At 27.9% G+C, this 21,413-nt stretch overlaps 2 protein-coding genes across 5 annotated transcripts; both read right to left on the bottom strand.

Annotated features, from left to right (window-relative positions):
- Positions 1-2,650: 2,650 nt before the first annotated feature.
- On the bottom strand, positions 2,651-10,706 carry LOC132945415 (peroxidase-like). 2 transcript variants are annotated; one of them, XM_061015151.1, is made up of 13 exons: positions 8,583-10,706; positions 8,352-8,484; positions 7,969-8,171; positions 7,729-7,902; positions 6,824-7,002; positions 6,481-6,679; positions 5,330-5,527; positions 4,316-4,463; positions 4,078-4,234; positions 3,759-3,932; positions 3,447-3,645; positions 3,184-3,286; positions 2,651-2,886 (listed from the first exon to the last, which is right to left on the bottom strand). In XM_061015151.1, the coding sequence occupies exons 1-13, from the start codon at positions 8,671-8,673 to the stop codon at positions 2,823-2,825; spliced, it is 2,022 nt and encodes a 673-aa protein (XP_060871134.1). In that variant the 5' UTR covers positions 8,674-10,706; the 3' UTR covers positions 2,651-2,822. The 2 variants fall into 2 exon arrangements, with proteins under 2 accessions (XP_060871134.1, XP_060871135.1); XM_061015152.1 differs by having other exon boundaries at positions 9,453-10,706.
- A 137-nt stretch (positions 10,707-10,843) lies between these two features.
- LOC132945413 (peroxidase-like) lies at positions 10,844-18,304 on the bottom strand. Of its 3 annotated transcripts, none has more exons than XM_061015148.1 (13): positions 17,439-18,304; positions 17,220-17,349; positions 16,553-16,755; positions 16,301-16,474; positions 15,371-15,549; positions 15,028-15,226; positions 13,883-14,080; positions 12,732-12,879; positions 12,494-12,650; positions 12,201-12,374; positions 11,907-12,105; positions 11,631-11,733; positions 10,844-11,347 (listed from the first exon to the last, which is right to left on the bottom strand). In XM_061015148.1, the coding sequence occupies exons 1-13, from the start codon at positions 17,530-17,532 to the stop codon at positions 11,284-11,286; spliced, it is 2,022 nt and encodes a 673-aa protein (XP_060871131.1). In that variant the 5' UTR covers positions 17,533-18,304; the 3' UTR covers positions 10,844-11,283. The 3 variants fall into 3 exon arrangements, with proteins under 3 accessions (XP_060871131.1, XP_060871133.1, XP_060871132.1); XM_061015150.1 differs by having other exon boundaries at positions 17,287-17,349; positions 17,439-17,513; XM_061015149.1 differs by lacking the exon at positions 10,844-11,347 and having other exon boundaries at positions 11,715-11,843; positions 17,439-18,303.
- Positions 18,305-21,413: the final 3,109 nt, after the last annotated feature.

The raw sequence follows: 21,413 nt of genomic DNA, 5'->3' as shown, positions 1-21,413 counted from the left end.
TTTTTGTTTCTGTAAATCAATAATTAAGTTGATACAGATCTCTTATATGGGAACTTATTATAGTTAAACGCACATATTTCACGGTTCCACAGTCCCACAGTAGCTCGATAATCTGACAAGTAAGACTAACAAAACTGTAACCCTCTTCATTGTTGAAGTTCAATAAATAACGCGACGACTGTGTCTGATATTAGTTTTATACGTTTAGATTTTCATAGTCCTATTTAGCTATGTATCAGTTTGAGCGTTGTATACTATATGTTTACATAATTTACTATCATATAAAAGTTATCACGTTGTAATAAAATAAAATTACAATATTAGTAAACAATACAATTGTTTATTACAATTTACAATTTAATTTAAATCCAAACTACAGTTGGTGTGGTCTTTATTTCAAATTACATTGAACTTAATAAAATCCATAACTTTTATGATTGTTTAGACTAAATTTTATAGGCATGTTAATATAATTTTCGAGTTTGGTTTTTTTTTCTTCATTTACGTTGACGTCAAAATTCACGACAGTGCATGTGCAGTTAATGATAAGTGAATTATCTGAATGGCCAAAAACTCAATAAGTTTTAAAACCTTCACATTTATATTTTGTCCTTCGGTAAATACTTACTAAGTATAGCCATACTAATTTTGTTTGTTTTTAAATTAGGTATATATTTTTTGAAAATGTATCATATTATTGTTTTATGCTGGTATTATTTAAATGTATTTATTTATTTATTTAAGATTTCAATCTAAAACTTAACGTACAATTCTAAAAGCACCATTCTAACCACACCTTTCACTCTGATCTCAAAATACCATTTGTCTCTTAACTAGCCAAAACTCACTACAAACGTTTCAAAAACCACCTAGCCCCACTATAAAAATCCCTTAATCTCCGATCCATCACCTGCTTCTATCACAGGTAACCCAATTAAAAGACTTAAAAGACCGGGGTTGTCACGACCTGCTTGCCTAACTATAAAGTCTTACTCATGTCGTGGTACCTCCGCTGGGAGGCCTCTACAGTCTGTTTAATCTGCCTTTTTATCTTTATTTTAACCTATATTTACCATCAATTGTTCTTATTGTTCTATTTTTTTGTAACGGATTGAATAAAAACTTATGAACCACAAAAAAAAAATTTTAATATCAATAATGTAGTGGTCATGGATCAGAAGGTACGTTTGAGTTGATGTTTGTGATAATATTATATTATTATATTAGTTTCATATCCTAATGAAAAACTATTAAATTATCAGTTTTAATATAGATTATTATTATTAATTTCATTTGGTTTTTTATTGTTTTAACTAAAAAATAACTGAACGAATAATATAATATTCTAATTATTATCACTTGTTATATGTTATTTTAAGATAATGGTTCAAGAGTAACCACAATAATAAACATGATATTATATTCGATAATTTATAGTTATCGTTGTGTACGGTACATCAGATAATGAAATTAATTTTGACGGAGGCAAATAAAAAAAGGTGGGCAAGTGGGTGTCGCTCTGCTGTGCAGTAGGTTACAAGTGAGTCAATGTATGGATGGTGTTAAATTTGAATTCAATGATATAATATCATTGTATAAGAAAAACGATTCTGAGCGAAGACGGTCAGTAAACCTATGATATTACTAAGTTCCTATATTTTATGATATTATTAATGTGAATAAAGTAATTTATACATAGTTAACCTATTTAAGCGAAACCTTTATTTAAATTTTCAATCCTTAACTACATATAAAAGCATTTTATACATTTTTAACCACAAAATAATTATTAAATTTTAAATTTTGTTAAAATTTGAACTCTAATGCTTATAAAAATTGTGCTGATGTTGTAATAATATGAAATTATGAACTTCAAACGCTCATAAAAATTTAATTTAACTTACTTGTAGACATTTTTTTTATTGATAAAGATGGACGAAATCTTAGATTTAATAACAAAAATGTTTAAGAATTCTCAACTCAAAATAATAAAAATCGCTAATTTTCGTGTTTTTTTCCGTATTTTGTCAAAATTTGAACTTTAAATGCTTTTAAAAATAAATTTTGACTTAGGATTTTTAATATTTTTTAAACGTAATTGTAACAATATATTAAGAGCCTTCTATTAAATTTTCAAGCTTTTTTACCCGACAAATAAAATTTTATTGACATTCATAGAAAAAAATTAAAAAATTAAAAATGAATAATGTCCGTAAACAGTACAAAACAAATCAAAATATTTTAAATATTTTATGGTGTATAGAAAATGCTAATATAAATATTTGGTGAAAATTGAATGGTCATTTGTTTTAAAGTTACGCTAAAAACCAAAATCGATTTTGACAAAAATCACGGCGCTTTTGAAAAATATTGTGAATTTAAAATGTTGTCCTCCCGAATGCACCAACTAGATTCACTTTCCCATCAAACAAGATACTTTGAAGAAAATCTAAGCAGTTTTACTGCCCCGTACGGTAGTGACACAAAAATAAAAAATAATTAATAAAAAAATACACATTATTGTAAAATCAATACATTTATCACTCAGCTCAGAATCTAAAAAAAAACATCCACACGTATTTATTATTAAATTAATTGTAGAGGAGCGATAAGTAAGAGAAGGTAATAAATTTATAATAAGTACACGAATACCAAAAGAATCTTGTTTTAAATTTATTTAGACAATACACTAAATAAATTATATACATTTTCCATTTAAAAGTTACAAAGTAGAAAATGTTTTGACTCGAAAAGCCTAAAATATTTAAAAACTATATATCAAATTATATATGCATGTAATCCAGATATTGGAATATTATATTTTAATCTTCTTTCCAGGCAGACAAATCGAGTTTTGGTAAAGAGTTGCAGGTTACCAATGGATTCCTGAAAAATTATAAATAAAATATTATTTTAAATTGAGTAGTTTTTTTCACATATTTTTGGTTTCTGTATATTAATAATATTAACTTGAAACGAATCTACTCTAATCACATACTGGTTTAAAACAGATACACCACTATTCATTTATAAAATTTAAATTTAAAAATAACAATATTTCCTGTTTGTCCATTTAATATAATATTAGGTACCTATATAATAATATAGGAGATACCCATACAAAAACATTTTAACTAAAATTACAAAATTTATAGATACTGTTGTGCAGTAAAAGTTACTAACCGACTACTAGGTATTTCAAACATATTGCGTTGTACAGAATAAATATCCGATGTTGAGCACACAATGAGTGCTAATGACGTTTTTCTTATTTCATTGAGTTGTTCTGTTCGACAAACAATATATTATTAAGACGATAGGTATTTATGGATATTACAACAATGGTCAGCGAATAGCGATATCATAAAATATTATATTATAAATGTACAATAATTAGTAATTATTATAGGCATATTATTGTAATATCATAGTAATATATAGGTTACCTAGTTTAAAAGAACCAATCTGATTCCCGAATTCGTAATAGTATCTATCGCCATACTTGTATCTGAAAAACATCTCTCCGACATCACATTGGAACGTATGTCCTAAGAGAGATCCGGGCTTAGGTTTTTCCAACATACCAGCTACGAAATAGTCAATATCGTCCACGTGTTCGTATATTTTTGATAATGCCTCAACATGCTTCGTTAGATAAGTTTTTAGAATTTAGATAGACCATGAATAATTAATTTATTGTTATGGGATTCCATACATTTATATTCGTAAATGATATTCAAAATATCTGAAGTTTTTACTTTTTTATCCATTTGATCTATCAAGCTGTCAAAGGTCTTGGCCTCGCTCAAACCACAGAGTTTCCTAAATTTATTATAAGACGGTTCTCCGTAATCTCTACCACGTGCCATGTCAATGCTGACCAAGTCGACTCTTCGATGTCTTTTCGGAATTCTGATTGCGGACTCACTTATCTATATAATATATAAATAATAAAAAGTCAGCATGTGAGATTATAGCGATTAACCCAATTCATATAATATACTAATATTATATCACAAAATTTTATATAAATTCTAAATATTGTGTATAGTATAATAGGTATACCGTATATACTACCTCTTCTGTAAAATATTGATCTACTTCTTGTGCATGTTGTGTAAGTAATCCTCTGGTGAAGCTATCATAATTATCTTGTCTTTGTACTATGTCCGGTTTAAAAAAGAAATCACTTATCCGTATTCTAGATGTTATTTTTCGGGCTTCACTTACCAGTCTGTAATAATAAATACAAATTATGGAGTATGATTATTACGGTGGACTCATAACAGTATACTAAATCGCTGTTATATTTTACTCAATAAAGCCACGTATGGAGCTATGCATTGATCTGTATGCGGCGCCTGTAAAACTGGTTGTTGTAGTCGGATTCAAATATTGATCGTAACTATCGTCAAATCCATTAGTCATCGGTAGTAAATAATTTTCCTTGGCAAAATCTCTTCCTGCAGCGATCAAAAATAATAGTAATACTAAATATATGCATATTTGATATTTTAATCATCTTTAATGAAATACAATAAGACAAGTCAAAACATCTGACGTGCCATCTCATTGAAATTTTTAAATAAATTAACAATGATATGTTTAATTAAAGTTTTGTTAATTTTTTAATGTATACCTTTTAGTAGTATAATCAGTTATCACTTAAATGTAAATTGAACCTCACACAACATCATGTACTTACTGTATATTGTAATTTTATGTATTTCCATATACTTATTGTAATAATTTTTGATTCTACCCGTTTAAATCATAATAAATAAAAAAATAATATCATTAAACTCAAACTTTTTTATTTATCTATATTCTTATATTATAAGATGATGAACCTATTATTAACGGTTATTATTGACCAGAGCTGTAAATTGAATGCACCAAAAACATGAAAAAACATTGATTTATACGCACTCAAAAATAGGAAAATTTACATAAAAATGCATTAATGATTCCAAAATTGTTATAATCATAAAAACAAACTTAATAAAATCTATCCATAGTTATAATATTATTTAATTCAGCTTTAACGGAGTCAATAAATATTAAGAGTAAAATTTAAAAAAGTTATTACAAAAAAATGTATATTCTGAAAAATATTTAGTTACTAGTAGATAATGTCGTAGTAGCAAAAAATGTCTGCGAAATAACCGTTCTATATCAAAGTATTAAGACATTAAATACATACTCTAATAAGTCTAATATAATATGCAAGAATAAAATACGATTTTATAGTTAGAATTGTAAAATACCTTGAATCAAATTAGTATCTAACATGCACAAAATTACTAAATTCACTGAACATATGACCAACCTAAAATAATTGGAACGAGTTCATTGTATGTAATGTGTTGGTGCATTGCGATGAGAATTCTCCTGGCTTCTTGGTATATTCGCTCATCGTCCCAATTGGGGTTCAAGCAACTAAGCTCATCGCATAAATAGTTATGTAGTCTCATTAAAGAAGTTGTAGCAACTACCGTGTCTGGCGTTATGTTAGTTCTTGGGTCACCTGATAAACACAAAAACACAACAATATGTTATAACATTTCAATCGCATAAAACGTTATATTATTATTATAATATTGTTTTCAGCATCGACAATTATTGCACTAGCATACGACATAATGTTAATTATTATTATTATTTTTTTTTGTTTATTGATTTTAAACATCGGAAACTATGGGCATTAGCGTTATGTAGGGGGGGGTACGGTTTGTTGAGGAACATGTGTATGTGGGGCGAGAAATTGTCACTAAAAACCCAGGTGGTCACACATCCGGGAACTAGCGGCGCCAGACGATGCTTGACCTCAGAACATGTTAGTAACTGAGTCCAACTACCGAGCCACACCAGATCCCCTAATATTGACAAATGGATCAGAACGCTCACGCATAATGTGCCATGCGTGATAGTTTGCGAGCATTCCTTCACAAAATACCTATGCTCTGGTGTACGCGCTTTTATAAATAATAATAATTAATATTATGTACTAAATAAAACTTTCTAATGAAAATTAAATAAAATAACATTAAACTACGTATTATTACTATAATAGGTACTATGAAAATTAAAATGTATAAAATAAATGTTGATATATCAACAAATTAAAACACATATGTATGTAGTTAATTTATGGGCAATACCTTTTAAAAATAACTTATCTAACTTATCATCATCGTAAATTATTTGTTGAATACATTTAATTGTTTAAAAATGTCAACGTTAATTTTTAAAGGAATTCCCACCAATTCTGTTGAAAATTAATTGTTCATTTATTAATTACATACTAGTACTTAATAAAACTATTATTTGCCAGTTATCACAAAAGTTGATATTCATTGTTTTAATAACGAACAGGACATGGCGTAGGTTATTTTTTTAAAATTAGAAGAAATCGTATTAAATAATTAGAACCTATTGTACCTAATTGTTTATATCAACTTATAAACTTATAATAATTACCTGAAAGGTAGCACACTGTGTTATCTTGAGTGACGTTGCAAAATTCTGTTGCTTTTTTAACATTGGGTAAGAACAGTTTTCCATTAGGTCCCAACTGCCGTCTGAGCTTTCCATATTTAAATGTTCTTATAGAACGAGATGTTTCATAGTCTGTGCCATATAATACTGAAGCGTCAATAAAACTGGAGGCTCCAAAAATCTAAAATAAATTTGAAAACGAAAATCAACAAATTATTGATAAATTTTTTTTAGTCTATTTGTTTTATTATTATTAGGTAACTGATGAAAATGAGAATTATATTCAAATCGAATGTACCTACGTGTAAAGAGTGCAAACTCTTACTTGTCTGACCGGTTTAATGTCACAACCCTTATCCGATGTGTCAAGTGATCTGGGTATGGATAAGCATCGGTACTTTGATTCTGGTTCGTCGTGTGGGATTCTAATCTGAAGACATTCTTTTGGTAGAATTTCGGGCGTTGAACCATCTTCATTGCAACACTTCACTGGACCATAAGGCCCTTTTATATAATGATATATTGATATCGTTTAGATTTTATAAGTAAGTAATGGATTTGGAATTATTATATGAATTACGATTAATCATCGATTTTGTATTTAGTATTGATTATATTCTATCGTACACGAGTATAATACAAACATAATTTAAACAGATAATGTGAACACATTTTGTAATACTAGCTATTATTTTTATGTTTAAATCACTCACAATATGGGTAAATAATATTGATTAGGTATTAACTGTTTTGATGAATCACATATTTTATTTATACCTACGAAATAGTCGAAACCACGTCAATAGCAAACAATACACACGTATTATTAATTACCTATATATTTTAGCTTATTGTACATCAAATTTAAATCTGACAGAAATTCTGTTTTATAGCAAGACCGTATTTTTAATATATAAATGGTAATAACTTATGTAATAACAAAATATAAGCAACAACAAATAAATTAAGTTTTTGTGAATTTCCGTGAGTTTTTCCGTATTTTATCAAACAGTATAAAATATAACTTATAATTTTAAATATTATAACATAAGATTTTTTTAAATTATGATAACTCAATAAAAATATCCATTGCATTTTTTGAGTAACTGTGTTGGCTATAACCATCATCACTATTTTGAGCAAATATTTCAAATAGATAGCCAGATAGGTACAAAACGTTTTCATAAATAATTTTATACTCACATAATATTTTTTTTTGCAAATACTCACCTGTTTCTTTTAATAGTGTGTTTGTTGTATCATGTGAAATGATTTGAGCATATTGCATGACAAATAAATTATGTTTTGGTGAAAATTTGTCAATGTCTTTGAATATGGTTTTACGTATTTTTCGGACTTCCGGCAATTCGTGACCAGATACCGATTTTCTTAGTTCAGAGTAACCTGAGATTATATAACCGAATTATTATATAATAACATTTAAATATAAATATTCAATAAAATATTTACCATCCGAATAATTAGCTTGAATAATTCGTGTGTTTGCCGTGTTAGTTTGTCCCCAAGTTGGGTATAGTAAATTATTACAACTACCGTCTATGGTTCTGTACATGTAAAAAAAATCACACTGTGGCCTAGGAAAACATTGATCTGCGAGACTGATTTCCTGTGGGTGTAGAAATCCAATGGACTTTGAAGGATCCATTAAAGACCTAAAATAATAGTACACCTATATTATACTAATAAATTATGTTACATACATAATGATATTTAATAATATAAATTATAATTAAACGAGCAATACAACACTGTATTACGTTATACCGGAATAAAATGGATAGGTAGGTAGGTAGGTAGGGTATAATATTAATTATATTTCTTTTTATATTTACGGTATCTTAGAAGGATATGGATCTAACACTGTCTCATCATCGCTCATTGTGAAATATCGCGTCTCCTCACCTTGGATATTGTTGGTTTTTACTACGTAATTTCTGCCACGTTTTCTTGGCATGCCGTAAGTATCTGCAACGTGAGAAACGAATATTATTACAAAACTATATATAAGGTATAACCAATGTATGATTAATATCAATAAATTGTACAGTAAACTATTTAATTACATGCGCTAGGTTCGTCACTTTCATTTTGTAAATTTTCACAGTCGCACGATAAGCTGACAAGTAAGACTAACAAAACTGTAACTATTTCCATTGTTGAACTCCAATAAAAAACGCAATGACGATGTCTGATATTAGCTTTATACGTTTAGATTTCATTAGTCCTATTTAGCTATGTATCAGTTTGAATTGTTGTATAATAGGTATGTTTACATAATTTACTATCATACAAAAGTTATCACGTTGTAATAAAATAAAATTACAATATTAGTAAACAATACAACTGTTTATTACAATTTACAATTTAATTTAAATCAAAACTACAGTTGTTTTGGTCTTTATTTCAAATTACATTGAACTTAATATAAGTTCATAACTGTTATGATTGTTGAGACTAGTGTATAGGTAATGTTATTATAATTTTCGAGTTGGGTTGTTTTTTCATTTACGTTATCAAAACTCACGACCGTGCATGTGCAGTTTAGGATAAGTGCGGTAGGCACCATAATATATTATATGCTATCTAAATGACCAAAAAACTCAATAATTTTAAAACCTTCACTTTTATAATATAATATTGTCCTTCGGTAGGGATATACTTATTTAAGTCATTCCATACTAGTGTAATAACGTAAAATTAGATAAAATAAAATCTAAGTATAAATATACGGCTCCTGCCGATAGTTATATTAAAATAGTAAAAGTTAGAATTGTAAAAATTACGCTATTACCTTCCTCCAGATGTTCAGAGGGCTCTCGAGATCGTATATTCGAGAATTATATCAAATACACCGTATAATATAATTTTATGGAAAAAAGCATATAGAACGTATTGACTGCAATCAACATAAAATATTATATCATATGCCTTACCTGATTCGCAGTTATTCGTAGACAATATTGTAAGAGTTTTAGGTTTTAGATAAAATAAAGTACTACTTCAAATACACAAATTGAATTAACGAACGCACTGATTATTGCTTGCATAAGAAGTCCAGTTGTCGCTCGTTGAAATCGGTTTGATACTTGAGAGGTTGTTACTTGATGGCTGGTGCTCATGCACTGATTTAAGGGACGCGAGGATGCTGACCAGAGAGTGGTGGGTGGCTTTTTCACTAAATTATCGTGGGCCTGGGAACTAGATTATTCTTTGGCGTCAGCATAAAATAAAGTCACACACATCCTACGTAATATTGTTATGAGTGCGTGTCAATATCTTAGTTGTCGTTATCAATGGTTTTATTTGATGCGACCGATTTCTACAAGCGACAGTCTGGCTGTTGTTTATTAATCTGTAAAATTTTAGTTTATTATAATGGTGTGTGAGCATATCATTACACTAGTTTTTGGAACTAATAGTCTATTGAAATGAGTAAACGAAAATTTGCTGTGTAGTTTGTGTGTATGACGGAGACAACATATTATGTGAGTTCGACGTGCTCTTAAAAAATTATACAATTTTATATTTAAATTTCAAATTCTATCACAAAAACTAGTTACGTAGCCAAGTGGTCTGGGGGACTGGTGGTACGTGTCTCCCTCCCTGAAATGTTTTTGGCTTGTATTATATTCTATGTTATGTGCATGGCTTAAATATACTATTTCAATAGTACCCCCACTAAATCATTTTATCACGTTAAGGAATTAAAATGGCAGTGTAAGGGAACGACCTATACTGGCTATACTATCATATAATATATTAAAATATGGACTGTTTCAAAATTCACTTTTACTTTAGTATCTATTACACAAAAACAAATCACTTCCTACAAAACAGACAAAAAGTGAAGAAATTCTAAAATTTTTTTAAAATTAAAATTGGACAACTAGAAGTATATTTTTTCCGCTTATTGGTCTAAATGCATGAAAAAACGGACAGCTTTTAACAGCCTTAATAATAGAGTCTTGTATTCTTGTTAGTAAATAGTAATGATATTCGAACAAAAAATTAAATGTTTTTTTACAACACATATTGATATAATGATATGTTAATAGGTTAACTTATATATTAATGAATACATTAACATGGTTTACACTTAACAATAATGTTAATAAATTGTTATAATAAATATATTGACATAAAAAGAGTATATACTTTATGAACAAAGGGTTAATAGTTAGATATTCTAGCATTGCAAAACTAGAGCAAAAATTAAGTGCCCCCCCTCCCCCCCCCCAAAAAAAAAATGTCTGGCTATGGCACTGATAAAGACGATTGAAGAATCAATTTTATTATAGATTATTATTATATTTTGAATTTAGATTTTTCCGTCGTTTTAACTGACAGTAAACCAAAAAAATTCAATAAAATTCAAATTATTATTACGAGTTATACATATGTTATTTTAAGATGACGAGGAGCTAATAATATACATTGCATATTCGATAATTTAAAGTTATCTTTCTTTCTTTCTTTTATTGTCCATCAGACAAAAGTATTAATTTTGACGGAGGAAAATAAATCATAAATTAATATCAACACGTATTTATAATTAAATAAGTTGTAGCAAAAAGTAAGAGAAGGTAATGCACGAAAACCAAAAGTATTGATTTATAATTTATTTTGACGAAAAGCTAAAAAAATCATCCAAATATTCCAATTAAAAGTTACAATGTCGACCTTTCTTGACTCAAAAGGCGTAAAATATTTAGAAAGTATATATCATTTATAAAACATGTAATCCAATTATTTAAATGTTATATTTTAATCTTCTTTCCAGGCAGACAAATCGAGTTTTGGTATAGAATTGCAGGTTACCAATGGATTACTGGAAAATTATAAATATCATATTATTACAAATCACATAGTTTTTCATATACCTATTTTTGTTGTTCCTGTAAATTAATAATTATCTTGACACGGATTTACTATAAGGAATTACTATTACACTATTCGCCATAGCTTAAACATAACCAGTAAAAAATATCAATTTAAAAATAAGGATATTTCTATTTGTCCGTTTAATAAAATATTACATAATATAGTACCTATACAGAAACATTTTCAATACAATTACAAAATTGATCCTGTTGTGCATAAAAGGTACTCACCGACTACTGGGTATTTCAAACATATTGCGTTGTACAGAATAAATGTCCGATGTTAAACACACGAGCAGTGCCAGTGTCGTTTTTCTTATTTCATTGAGTTGTTCTGTCCGACAAACAATATGACGATATTATAGACTATAGAGCAATATGTATTTGTGGCTATTATAACAATGGTCAGCGAATAGCGATATCATAAAATATAGTATCATAACTCTGCACAATGATTAATAATTATGACTGTCATATTGTAGTATGATAGTTGTGTATATATGTTACCTAGTTTAAAAGAACCAATCTGATTCCCGAATTCGTAATAATATCGATCGCCATACTTGAATCTAAAAAACATCTCTCCGACTACACATTGGAACGTATGGCCCAACAGAGATCCAGGTTTTGATTTTTCCAAGAGACCAGCCACGTAATAATCAATATCGTCCACGTGTTCGTACATCTTCGATAAGGCCTCAATATGCTTAATTTTTCGACAAATAAAATATAATAGGCAATTCATTAATCTTTTTGCGTCTTTATACATTTTTATTCGTAAATGATTTGCGAAATATTTACTTTTTTATCCATTTGATCAATCAAGCTGTCAAATGTCTTGGCTTCGCTCAATCCGCAGAGTTTCCTAAATTTATTATAAGGTGGCTCTCCGAAATCTCTACCACGTGCCATGTCTATGCTAACCAGGTCAACTTTTTGACGTCTTTCCGGAATTCTGATTGCGGACTCACTTATCTATACAAATATTAAAAAATTCAGCATGGGAGATTATAGCGTGAAACCTTTCATTTACTGTTCAAAGTTAATAAATATCACAACGTTTTGTACGAATATTAAATATTGTATTTACGTACCTCTTCTGTAAAATATTGATCTACTTCTTGTGCATGTTGCGTAAGTAATCCTCTGGTGAAGCTATCATAATTATCTTGTCTTTGTACTATGTCCGGTTTAAAAAAGAAATCACTTATCCGTATTCTAGATGTTATTTTTCGGGCTTCACTTACCAATCTGTAATAATAAATACAAATTATGGAGTATGATTATTACGGTGGACTCATAACAGTATACTAAATCGCTGTTATATTTTACTCAATAAAGCCACGTATGGAGCTATGCATTGATCTGTATGCGGCGCCTGTAAAACTGGTTGTTGTAGTCGGATTCAAATATTGATCGTAACTATCGTCAAATCCATTAGTCATCGGTAGTAAATAATTTTCCTTGGCAAAATCTTTTCCTGCAGCGATCAAAAATAATAATATTAAATGTATGCGTAATGCCTATAGCATTTTATGCATATATTTTGATATTTTAATCATATTTAATGATGGACAGTTATAAGACAAGTCGAACGTTGTATATGCCATTCCAACGTACCTAAGTTGTATACCTAGCAAGAATTATCCCTTAAATAGACTCATGCACTTTTTAAATAATTTTAATATTAATGTTTTTGTTTGTAACAATTATATAATTAAATCACTTAAATGTAGATTGAACCTCAGACATTTTCATATACTGCGTACAGTTATTTTATGTATTTCTACATAGTTATTTTAACTATTGATCTTACTCATTTAAATCATAATACATTATTATTAACACATCATTTTGTTTTTAATCTTAATTATAATTATAATATGTCAATATGGTATACCTATTCTTAATGATAATTATTTACAAGGGCTGTAAAATGAATGCTCCTAAAACATTAAAAAAACATTGAATTATACGCACTCAAAAATAGGAAAATTTGCATTGAAGATAATATAATGCATTAAATATTCCAAAATGTGTAAAATCATGAAAACAAACTTAATTAAATCTATCAAAAATTATATTTAATTTAGCTTTAACAGATCAATAAATATTATGAGTACAATTTAAAAATTGTAATACTGACAAATGCATATTCCGAAAAATAAATAGTTACCAGTATAATAAATAAGTTCTAAAAAATTATTATTTACAGAAGGATTTCTGCTAATTAATCAGTCTTTATCAAAGTATTAAGACATTAAGTAGGTACATACCTATGTATTAAATATCGTCAAACTAATAGTACTAAACTAGTAGTAAAATGTTATAGATGAATATTCACAAATGTCTTATACTCTAATAAGTATAATATAATATGCAAGAATAAAATACGATTTTATAGTTAGAATGGTATAATACCTTAAATCAAATTAGTATCTAACATGCACAAAATTACTAAATTCACTGAACATATGACCAACCTAAAATAATTGGAACGAGTTCATTGTATGTAATGTGTTGGTGCATTGCGATGAGAATTCTCCTGGCTTCTTGGTATATTCGCTCATCATCCCAATTGGGGTTCAAGCAACTAAGCTCATCGCATAAATAGTTATGTAGTCTCAATAATGAAGTTATAACAACTGTCATTTCTGGCTGCATGTTAATTCTTGGATCACCTGAAAACGCAACAATATATTATAACATCCCACTTCCATAAACAGTATGTTAATTATTATAATTTTTTTTTATTGATCTTAAGCATTGACAACTACTATCACTGTCATTAGTGTATTATGTAAGGGGTTTACGGTTGGTTGATCAACTCGTGGAGGATTTGTCTCTAAAAACCCGGGTGGTCATCCATCTAAGAACTAGCGTTACCGGACGATGCTTTACCTCATAACACGTCAGTGACGGAGGCCAACCAAGTAGCCACATCAGTCCCCCTTACCCCCAACCTCCGAATGACGACGAATGGATCTGAACGCTCACGCACACGTCTACAATACGTCATAAGTTACATGTGTTGCACGTGATCATTCACAGATATTCGTTCAAAATTAATATGCTCTCGTGTATACGTTCCTTAATAAATAACAATTAGTAAGAAATTAATATTATGTAGGTACTGAAAAAACTTTCTAATGAAAAAAAATAAAAAAATATACTGAATTGTATTATTTTTAAAGGTACTATGCAAATTAAAATGTATTATTATAAATGTATAAAATAAAAGTTAATATATTATAAAGAAATTAATATTTATAAAGTTTAATTATGTAATATGTGCAATACTATTATAAAATGTAACTTAATATTTAACTTATCATCATTGCAAATTCTTTGTTGAAAACATTTAAAATTAACTGATTAAAATTCCAATGTTTATTTTTAAAAGCATGTTCATCAAGTTTGTTAAACATTAGTATATTGATCATTTATTTTATAAATTAAAAGTACTTAATATAACTTTTATTATTTGCCATTTATCACCAAAGTTGCTATTTATGCCTTTAATAACTAACAGGAACTGAACTAGGTACATATTTTACAATTAGAAGAAATCGTTTTAAATAATTAGAACCTAACCTAATTCTTTATATAAACTTATTATAATAATTACCTGAAAGGTAGCACACTGTGTTATCTTGAGTGACGTTGCAAAGTGCTGTTGCTTTTTTGACATTGGGTAAGAACGATTTTCCATTAGGTCCCAACTGCCGTCTGAGCTTTCCATATTTAAATGTTCTTATAGAACGCGATGTTTCATAGTTTGTGCCATATAATACTGAAGCGTCAATAAAACTGGAGGCTCCAAAAATCTAAAATAAATTTGAAAACGAAAATCAACAAATTATTGATAAATTTTTTTTAGTCTATTTGTTTTATTATTATTAGGTAACTGATGAAAATGAGAATTATATTCAAATCGAATGTACCTACGTGTAAAGAGTGCAAACTCTTACTTGTCTGACCGGTTTAATGTCACAACCCTTATCCGATGTGTCAAGTGATCTGGGTATGGATAAGCATCGGTACTTTGATCCTGGTTCGTCGTGTGGGATTCTAATCTGAAGACATTCTTTCGGTAGAATTTCGGGCGTTGAACCATCATCATTGCAACACTTCACTGGACCATAAGGCCCTTTTATATAATGATATCGTTTAGATTTGATAAGTAAGTAATGGATTTGGAATTATTATATGAATTACGATTAATCATCGATTTTGTATTTAGTATTGATATATTCAATCGTACACGAGTATAATACAAACATAATTTAAACAGATAATGTGAACAAAGTTTGTAATACTATTATTTTTATGTTTAAATCACACACAATATGGGTAAATAATATTGATTAGGTATTAACTGTTTTGATGAATCACATATTTTATTTATACCTACGAAATAGTCGAAACCACGTCAATAGCAAACAATACACACGTATTATTAATTACCTAATGATTATATTTTAGGTGTTGGTTCCATATTTGTTAGTTAACTAATGATTGGAATACAAATCTTACTATGAAGTTTTATATTTTAACTTATTGTGCATCAAATTTAAATCTGACACAAATTATGTTTTCGTAAGACAGTAGTATTTACACATTAATTACGTATATTATCAAATAACTACCTAGTGTAACATATAACTTATTAATTAAAATATTATGATAATATTAGATTGTTTTAAGCTGTTATAACTTAGCATTCAGCAATCGACATTTTAAAAATATCTATTGGTTTTGTCGAGTCACTGTGTTGGCTATGACCATCACCATTTCGAGCAATATTATTATTTCAAATAGATAAAGGTAAAAACGGTTTTCGTAAATAACTTCACATTCTACCATGATAAAAAATGTATTTTTTTTTTAGAAATTATCACCTTTTTCTTTGATTAATGTGCTTGCCGTATCGTGTGTAATGATTTGAGCATATTGCATGACAAATAAATTATATTTCGGTGAAGTTTTGTCAATGTCTTTAAATATGGTTTTACGTATTTTTCGGACTTCCGGCAATTCGTGACCAGTTACCGACTTCCTTGGTTGAGAGTAACCTGAGAAAAATATGATTTCATAATAATTTAATGGCATTTAAATATAAAATATTTTGGAATATTCAATAAAATATATACCATCTGAATAATTAGCGTGAATAATTCGAGTGTTTGCTGTGTTAGTTTGTCCCCAAGTTGGGTATAGTAAATTATTACAACTGCCGTCTATTGTTCTGTACATATTAAAAAAATCACACTGTGGCCTAGGAAAACATTGATCTGCGAGACTGATTTCTTGTGGGTGCAAAAATCCAATGGACTTTGAAGGATCCATTAAAGACCTAAAATAATATACCTTTATTATACGAATAAATTATGTCAAAAATATAGTGGTATTTAATGATATAAATGTAAGTCAACAGGATCAATGTACTGCTAACTCAACATTAGACCACCGCTCCAACGCCACCTTAGACGTAGACGTCCTCACGAAATAATTGTTTAAATAACAACTTACCATTAAGCCACCATAATAGCTTTGTCATGTATAACTACGTCATTTTATACTTACGTCATAAATACATCAATTAAAAATACCAAAAAAAAAAATCAAAATTAAAACCTTCTGTAAACATCTGTAGTTGTTGATAGTCACATAGGCTAGGATTTAGGAATGTCTTATTAGTTAAGAAATGAAAAAAAAAACTATAATTAAACGAGCAATACAAATTTTCATTGCGTTATAACGGAATAAATATAAGGTTATAGCCTACGTAATAGTTATTATATTTTTATTTTTATTTACGGTATCTTAGAAGGATATGGATCTAATACTGGCTCATCGCTCATTGTGAAATATCGTGTCTCCTCACCTTGGATATTGTTGGTTTTTACAATGTCATTTCTGAAACGTTTTATCGGCATGCCGTAAGTATCTGCAGCGTGAGAAACGAATATTATTACAAAACTATAACCAATGCGTGTGATTAATATCAACAAATTTTTTATTAAACTATTTATTTACATGCTTTGGATTCGTCGCTTTCATTTTTAGAATTGTCACAGTCGCACGATAAGCTGACAAGTAATAAGACAAACAAAAATGTTATTCTCTCCATTGTTAAACTCCAATAAATAACGATACGGCTGTGTCGGATATTAGCTTTATACGTTTAGATTTCCCTAGTCGTACCTATTTAGCTATGTATCAGTTTGACTATTGTATAATATCTTTGTTATATAAAAATTATTTTGAATAAAATAAAATAAAAATGTTAGCAAGTACCTACCTAAACAATATCATTTTTTATTACATTTTAATTTAAATCTAAACTACACTGTCAGTGTAGTGTTTATTTATAATTACATTCAACATAATATATAAGTGCATAGCTATTATGATTGTCGAGACTAGTTTATTTGGTTATCATCAACAGTAATGTTAATACTATTTTTGAGCTTGTCTGTTTTTTTCTTTCATTTACGTTGTTAAATTACACGACCAAGCAAATGCCAGTTTAGGATAACTGAAGTAGGTAGGAACCATATAATATTATGCTATCTGAGTGACCAAAAAACTCGTTTAAAATTCACGTTTATAATTTGTCCTTCAGTATGATAAACTTATTTAAGTCATTCCGTACTAATTTTGTTTGTTTTTAAATTAGGTATATATTTAACTTTGAACATACATGTATTATATACCATTGTTATCAATACTATGTATTATTATTGTATGCCGATATTATTTTATCGTATTTATGTTACCTACGCTTATCTTATAATATAATATAGATATTAATATTAAAGCAATGCGAGAGCTGCAGTTCTCGCGGCGCCGTCGGTTACAAACTGAAAAAAAAAGAAAAGATATTAATGTTTAGAATGCCAGAATTAAACACTTTCTTCTATGCGATGATACACAACAATTTCAAAAAAATAAAATAAACTAATTTTCCTACTGCATGCGTTTGGCTAGTTGTAATAATTGGAATAAATTTAGTTGTGATAATTAATAATAATTAAGTGAATCTCCCATTAGGCCTAATTATATCCAGGCGAGGAACTTCATGTGCACGTCAGTCATGTAATTATAATTAGGAAAACAAAAATTGTATTTCAAATGGAACTTATAATAAATTATGTTAGAACAGCTAATTTAATTTTGAATTGTGCTTAGTAGTTTCATGGAATTCAATTACTGTAACTTAGCTACAGTATAATAATATATTGTGTGGGAATAGAAAATAATAATATTCATAATGGCGAAAAGTTTCAACTCGCTAAAATTAATATGTTGTAATAATTAAAATGGTTAGAATTTTTTCGTTTGAATATTCAATTTCGCAAAATTATAACTTAAAATTACTATTTAAAAAGTGAGTAATGATAAATTATGTCAAAAATCCCGTTTTTCCTTAATTTTTGTATTGTTTTTCCTAGCGCTTTAGAAAACTATTGGGATTTTTAAATTTTGACTTCCCCAATGTACCAAAAATATTCACTTTCCATCGAACAAGATACTGAAGTTGAAAATCGAAGCATTATTTCGATTATCTATCGTGTACACAGATACAAAAATAAAAAAAACACACACCATTGTAAAATCGTATTGATTCATCGTTTCACTCAGAATCTAGAAAAAAAAATTAAATAAATACAAATGGTGTATAATATAATAATATGTCGCGGGTTGAGAATGAAAAGGTTCTATGTCACAATATCCAATTGTTCAGCAGAGCGATTCTTAACTTTAATACCCAATATCTTTTTTTCAGGTTATCTTATGAGTATAACCAAAATTTTTATGAATAATAAATACAATTATTGTCAGATACATTGTTAATATTAAGTATTAGACATCCACACATTTTATAAAACCCAAAAAACTGGAAAAAAGTGTATAAGAATAAAAAAGTTCTGTGTATGGAACCTTTTCATTATTCCAGCTAAATTATATGATATACATAGAACTTTTTTCTTTTTTTGTGATTCCATACAATATTTTTACTTCTTATCAGAGTTACCGACACGTCATGCAACATCAATATTTATAATGAAATTTGTTTTTACATCATTTTAATGTTTAATTGAAAACAATTATTAAAATTTTGAGCGAATAAATAATTAAATTGCTTAATGTACCTACCTACCTAATTTTATTATTTTAATTATATTGCAGATTAAGACTACATTGTAATTTATAACCCCACTAATACTATAACTATAATAAGTAATATAACATTATCACATCATCGTTGAAACGTCTTAAAAAACATTAAAACAAAATTATAAATATAAATATTGGTGGCAGTTGAAATTTATTACATTCTAAATAGTTTTTTAATTTAATTTTTAATAATAAGATAATAATATTATTAAGTCTATATTATAATTTATACCTACTTTTACAAAAATATTGTACGGTATCATTGTAATTATTGTTTTTATTGTATCATCGACATGTATTATTGATAATACCTTTTTATACTATCCAACATTGAATAACATGACGATAGAACCTTCTCATACTTATGTAAACTTATCAGAATAAAAAAGTTCTATCAAACTACAACTATAATCACGATTTAGTAATTTTTCTTGACATAGAACGTTTTCATTTTCTGTATCTCACTACACAATATGTATGCAAAGCTGGGCAGTAACTAGTTAAAAAGTTAAAAGTTACTTTTTTGATAACTTTTAACTTAACTAATCAAAAAAAAATAGAATGTAGAAAATAACTTAGTTAGTAACTAAGTTATTTCTTTTTATAAATAATTGTAACTTAACTTAGTTATTTTGTTAAAATTAAAGTTATTTACAAACATTTTTCTATTACGATTTATGAACTGTATATTATTTGCATTGATATTTCTGAGAACCGCCAGGACGGAAGTATATCTACCGACGATTGTAGGTATGTATATTATTATATTTATTTCAATTTACTATAATATACCATAATATAGACATATAGTAATTACTAATTAGTAGTATTATAGTAAATAGTGATTATTATTACTTATTTATTACTTATTTGAAATATAACTAGGAAGTTTTTATTTTCTATGAAATGACAACAGTTAAGATGTATTTTAAATTGTTACTAGTGTACTGTGTAGTGTGTACATTGATGGGTAATAATACAATTTCCAGAACGGACCTAATTAGTAATTTCTGATACGGTGATACTAATGCCGCGTTTTCTACAAACTATACTCTACATTCCTATAATATTATATTGGTATATAAATAAAATAATATATAAGAATTAATTGTTGTCAATTTATAAGTCTCTATATTATAATATCAGCTTATGTAGTAGTGTGTCAACTGGTGTGAGTGTGTGACTTGAGCGTTCCAAGTTCTAACAGTGAATTTAGTCATTTGTCAATGTAATTATTTGAGCGTTTGTTTAACTTTATACCAAAACTAGTTATTTTCCTACGATAAGATAAAAAAACGTTTATGAGTAAGTTAAAGGTATTTAAAAAAAAAAGTAACTTAACTTTTAACTTAACTTAGTTATTATTTTCATGAAAATTTGTAACTTAACTTAGTTACTCAAATTCAGTAACTTTTTAAAACTAACTTTTACTTAGCTTGTTATTTTTTATTTTAAGATAACTTAACTTTAACTAGTTGAAAAAATTGGTCAACTTGCCCAGCTTTGTACGTATGTAGAAACACCGTTTTTGAATAAAAATATGCACGATTGAAAATTAAACAAATGTATGCAAAAAAACGATTTTTTAAAAAAATGGACATAGAACCTTTTCATTCTCAGCCAGCGATGTATTTTCAATATTTTAAAATGATGTAAATCCAACTCTTAAAGAATCTTATATAAGATTTTCACCGAGGGTAAATTTTGTAACCAACACGTATAGAGAAAAAACTAAAAATATAATTGAAATTCCTATAAATAATTTAAATTTAGTCCAAATATTTCGAAAATGTAATTGTGTTTAGAAAATCATAATTCGTTTAAATAATA

This window comes from Metopolophium dirhodum, chromosome 5 (genome assembly GCF_019925205.1).
Source record: "Metopolophium dirhodum isolate CAU chromosome 5, ASM1992520v1, whole genome shotgun sequence".
Classification (NCBI taxonomy): Eukaryota; Metazoa; Arthropoda; class Insecta; order Hemiptera; family Aphididae; genus Metopolophium; species Metopolophium dirhodum.
This window is presented reverse-complemented; position numbering and strand designations above follow the sequence as displayed.

Coding starts and splice junctions, on each gene's coding strand:
- LOC132945413 (XM_061015148.1), bottom strand. CDS start 17,532: ATGGAGAGAATAACATTTTTGTTTGTCTTATTACTTGTCAGCTTATCG. Junction 12,880..13,882: donor ACTCGTTCCAATTATTTTAG/GTTGGTCATATG, acceptor TGATCGCTGCAG/GAAAAGATTTTGCCAAGGAA. Junction 12,651..12,731: donor TCCATACGTGGCTTTATTGA/GTAAAATATAAC, acceptor TTATTATTACAG/ATTGGTAAGTGAAGCCCGAA.
- LOC132945415 (XM_061015151.1), bottom strand. CDS start 8,673: ATGGAAATAGTTACAGTTTTGTTAGTCTTACTTGTCAGCTTATCGTGC. Junction 7,903..7,968: donor TCAAGCTAATTATTCGGATG/GTAAATATTTTA, acceptor ATATAATCTCAG/GTTACTCTGAACTAAGAAAA. Junction 3,287..3,446: donor GATTGGTTCTTTTAAACTAG/GTAACCTATATA, acceptor TTTGTCGAACAG/AACAACTCAATGAAATAAGA.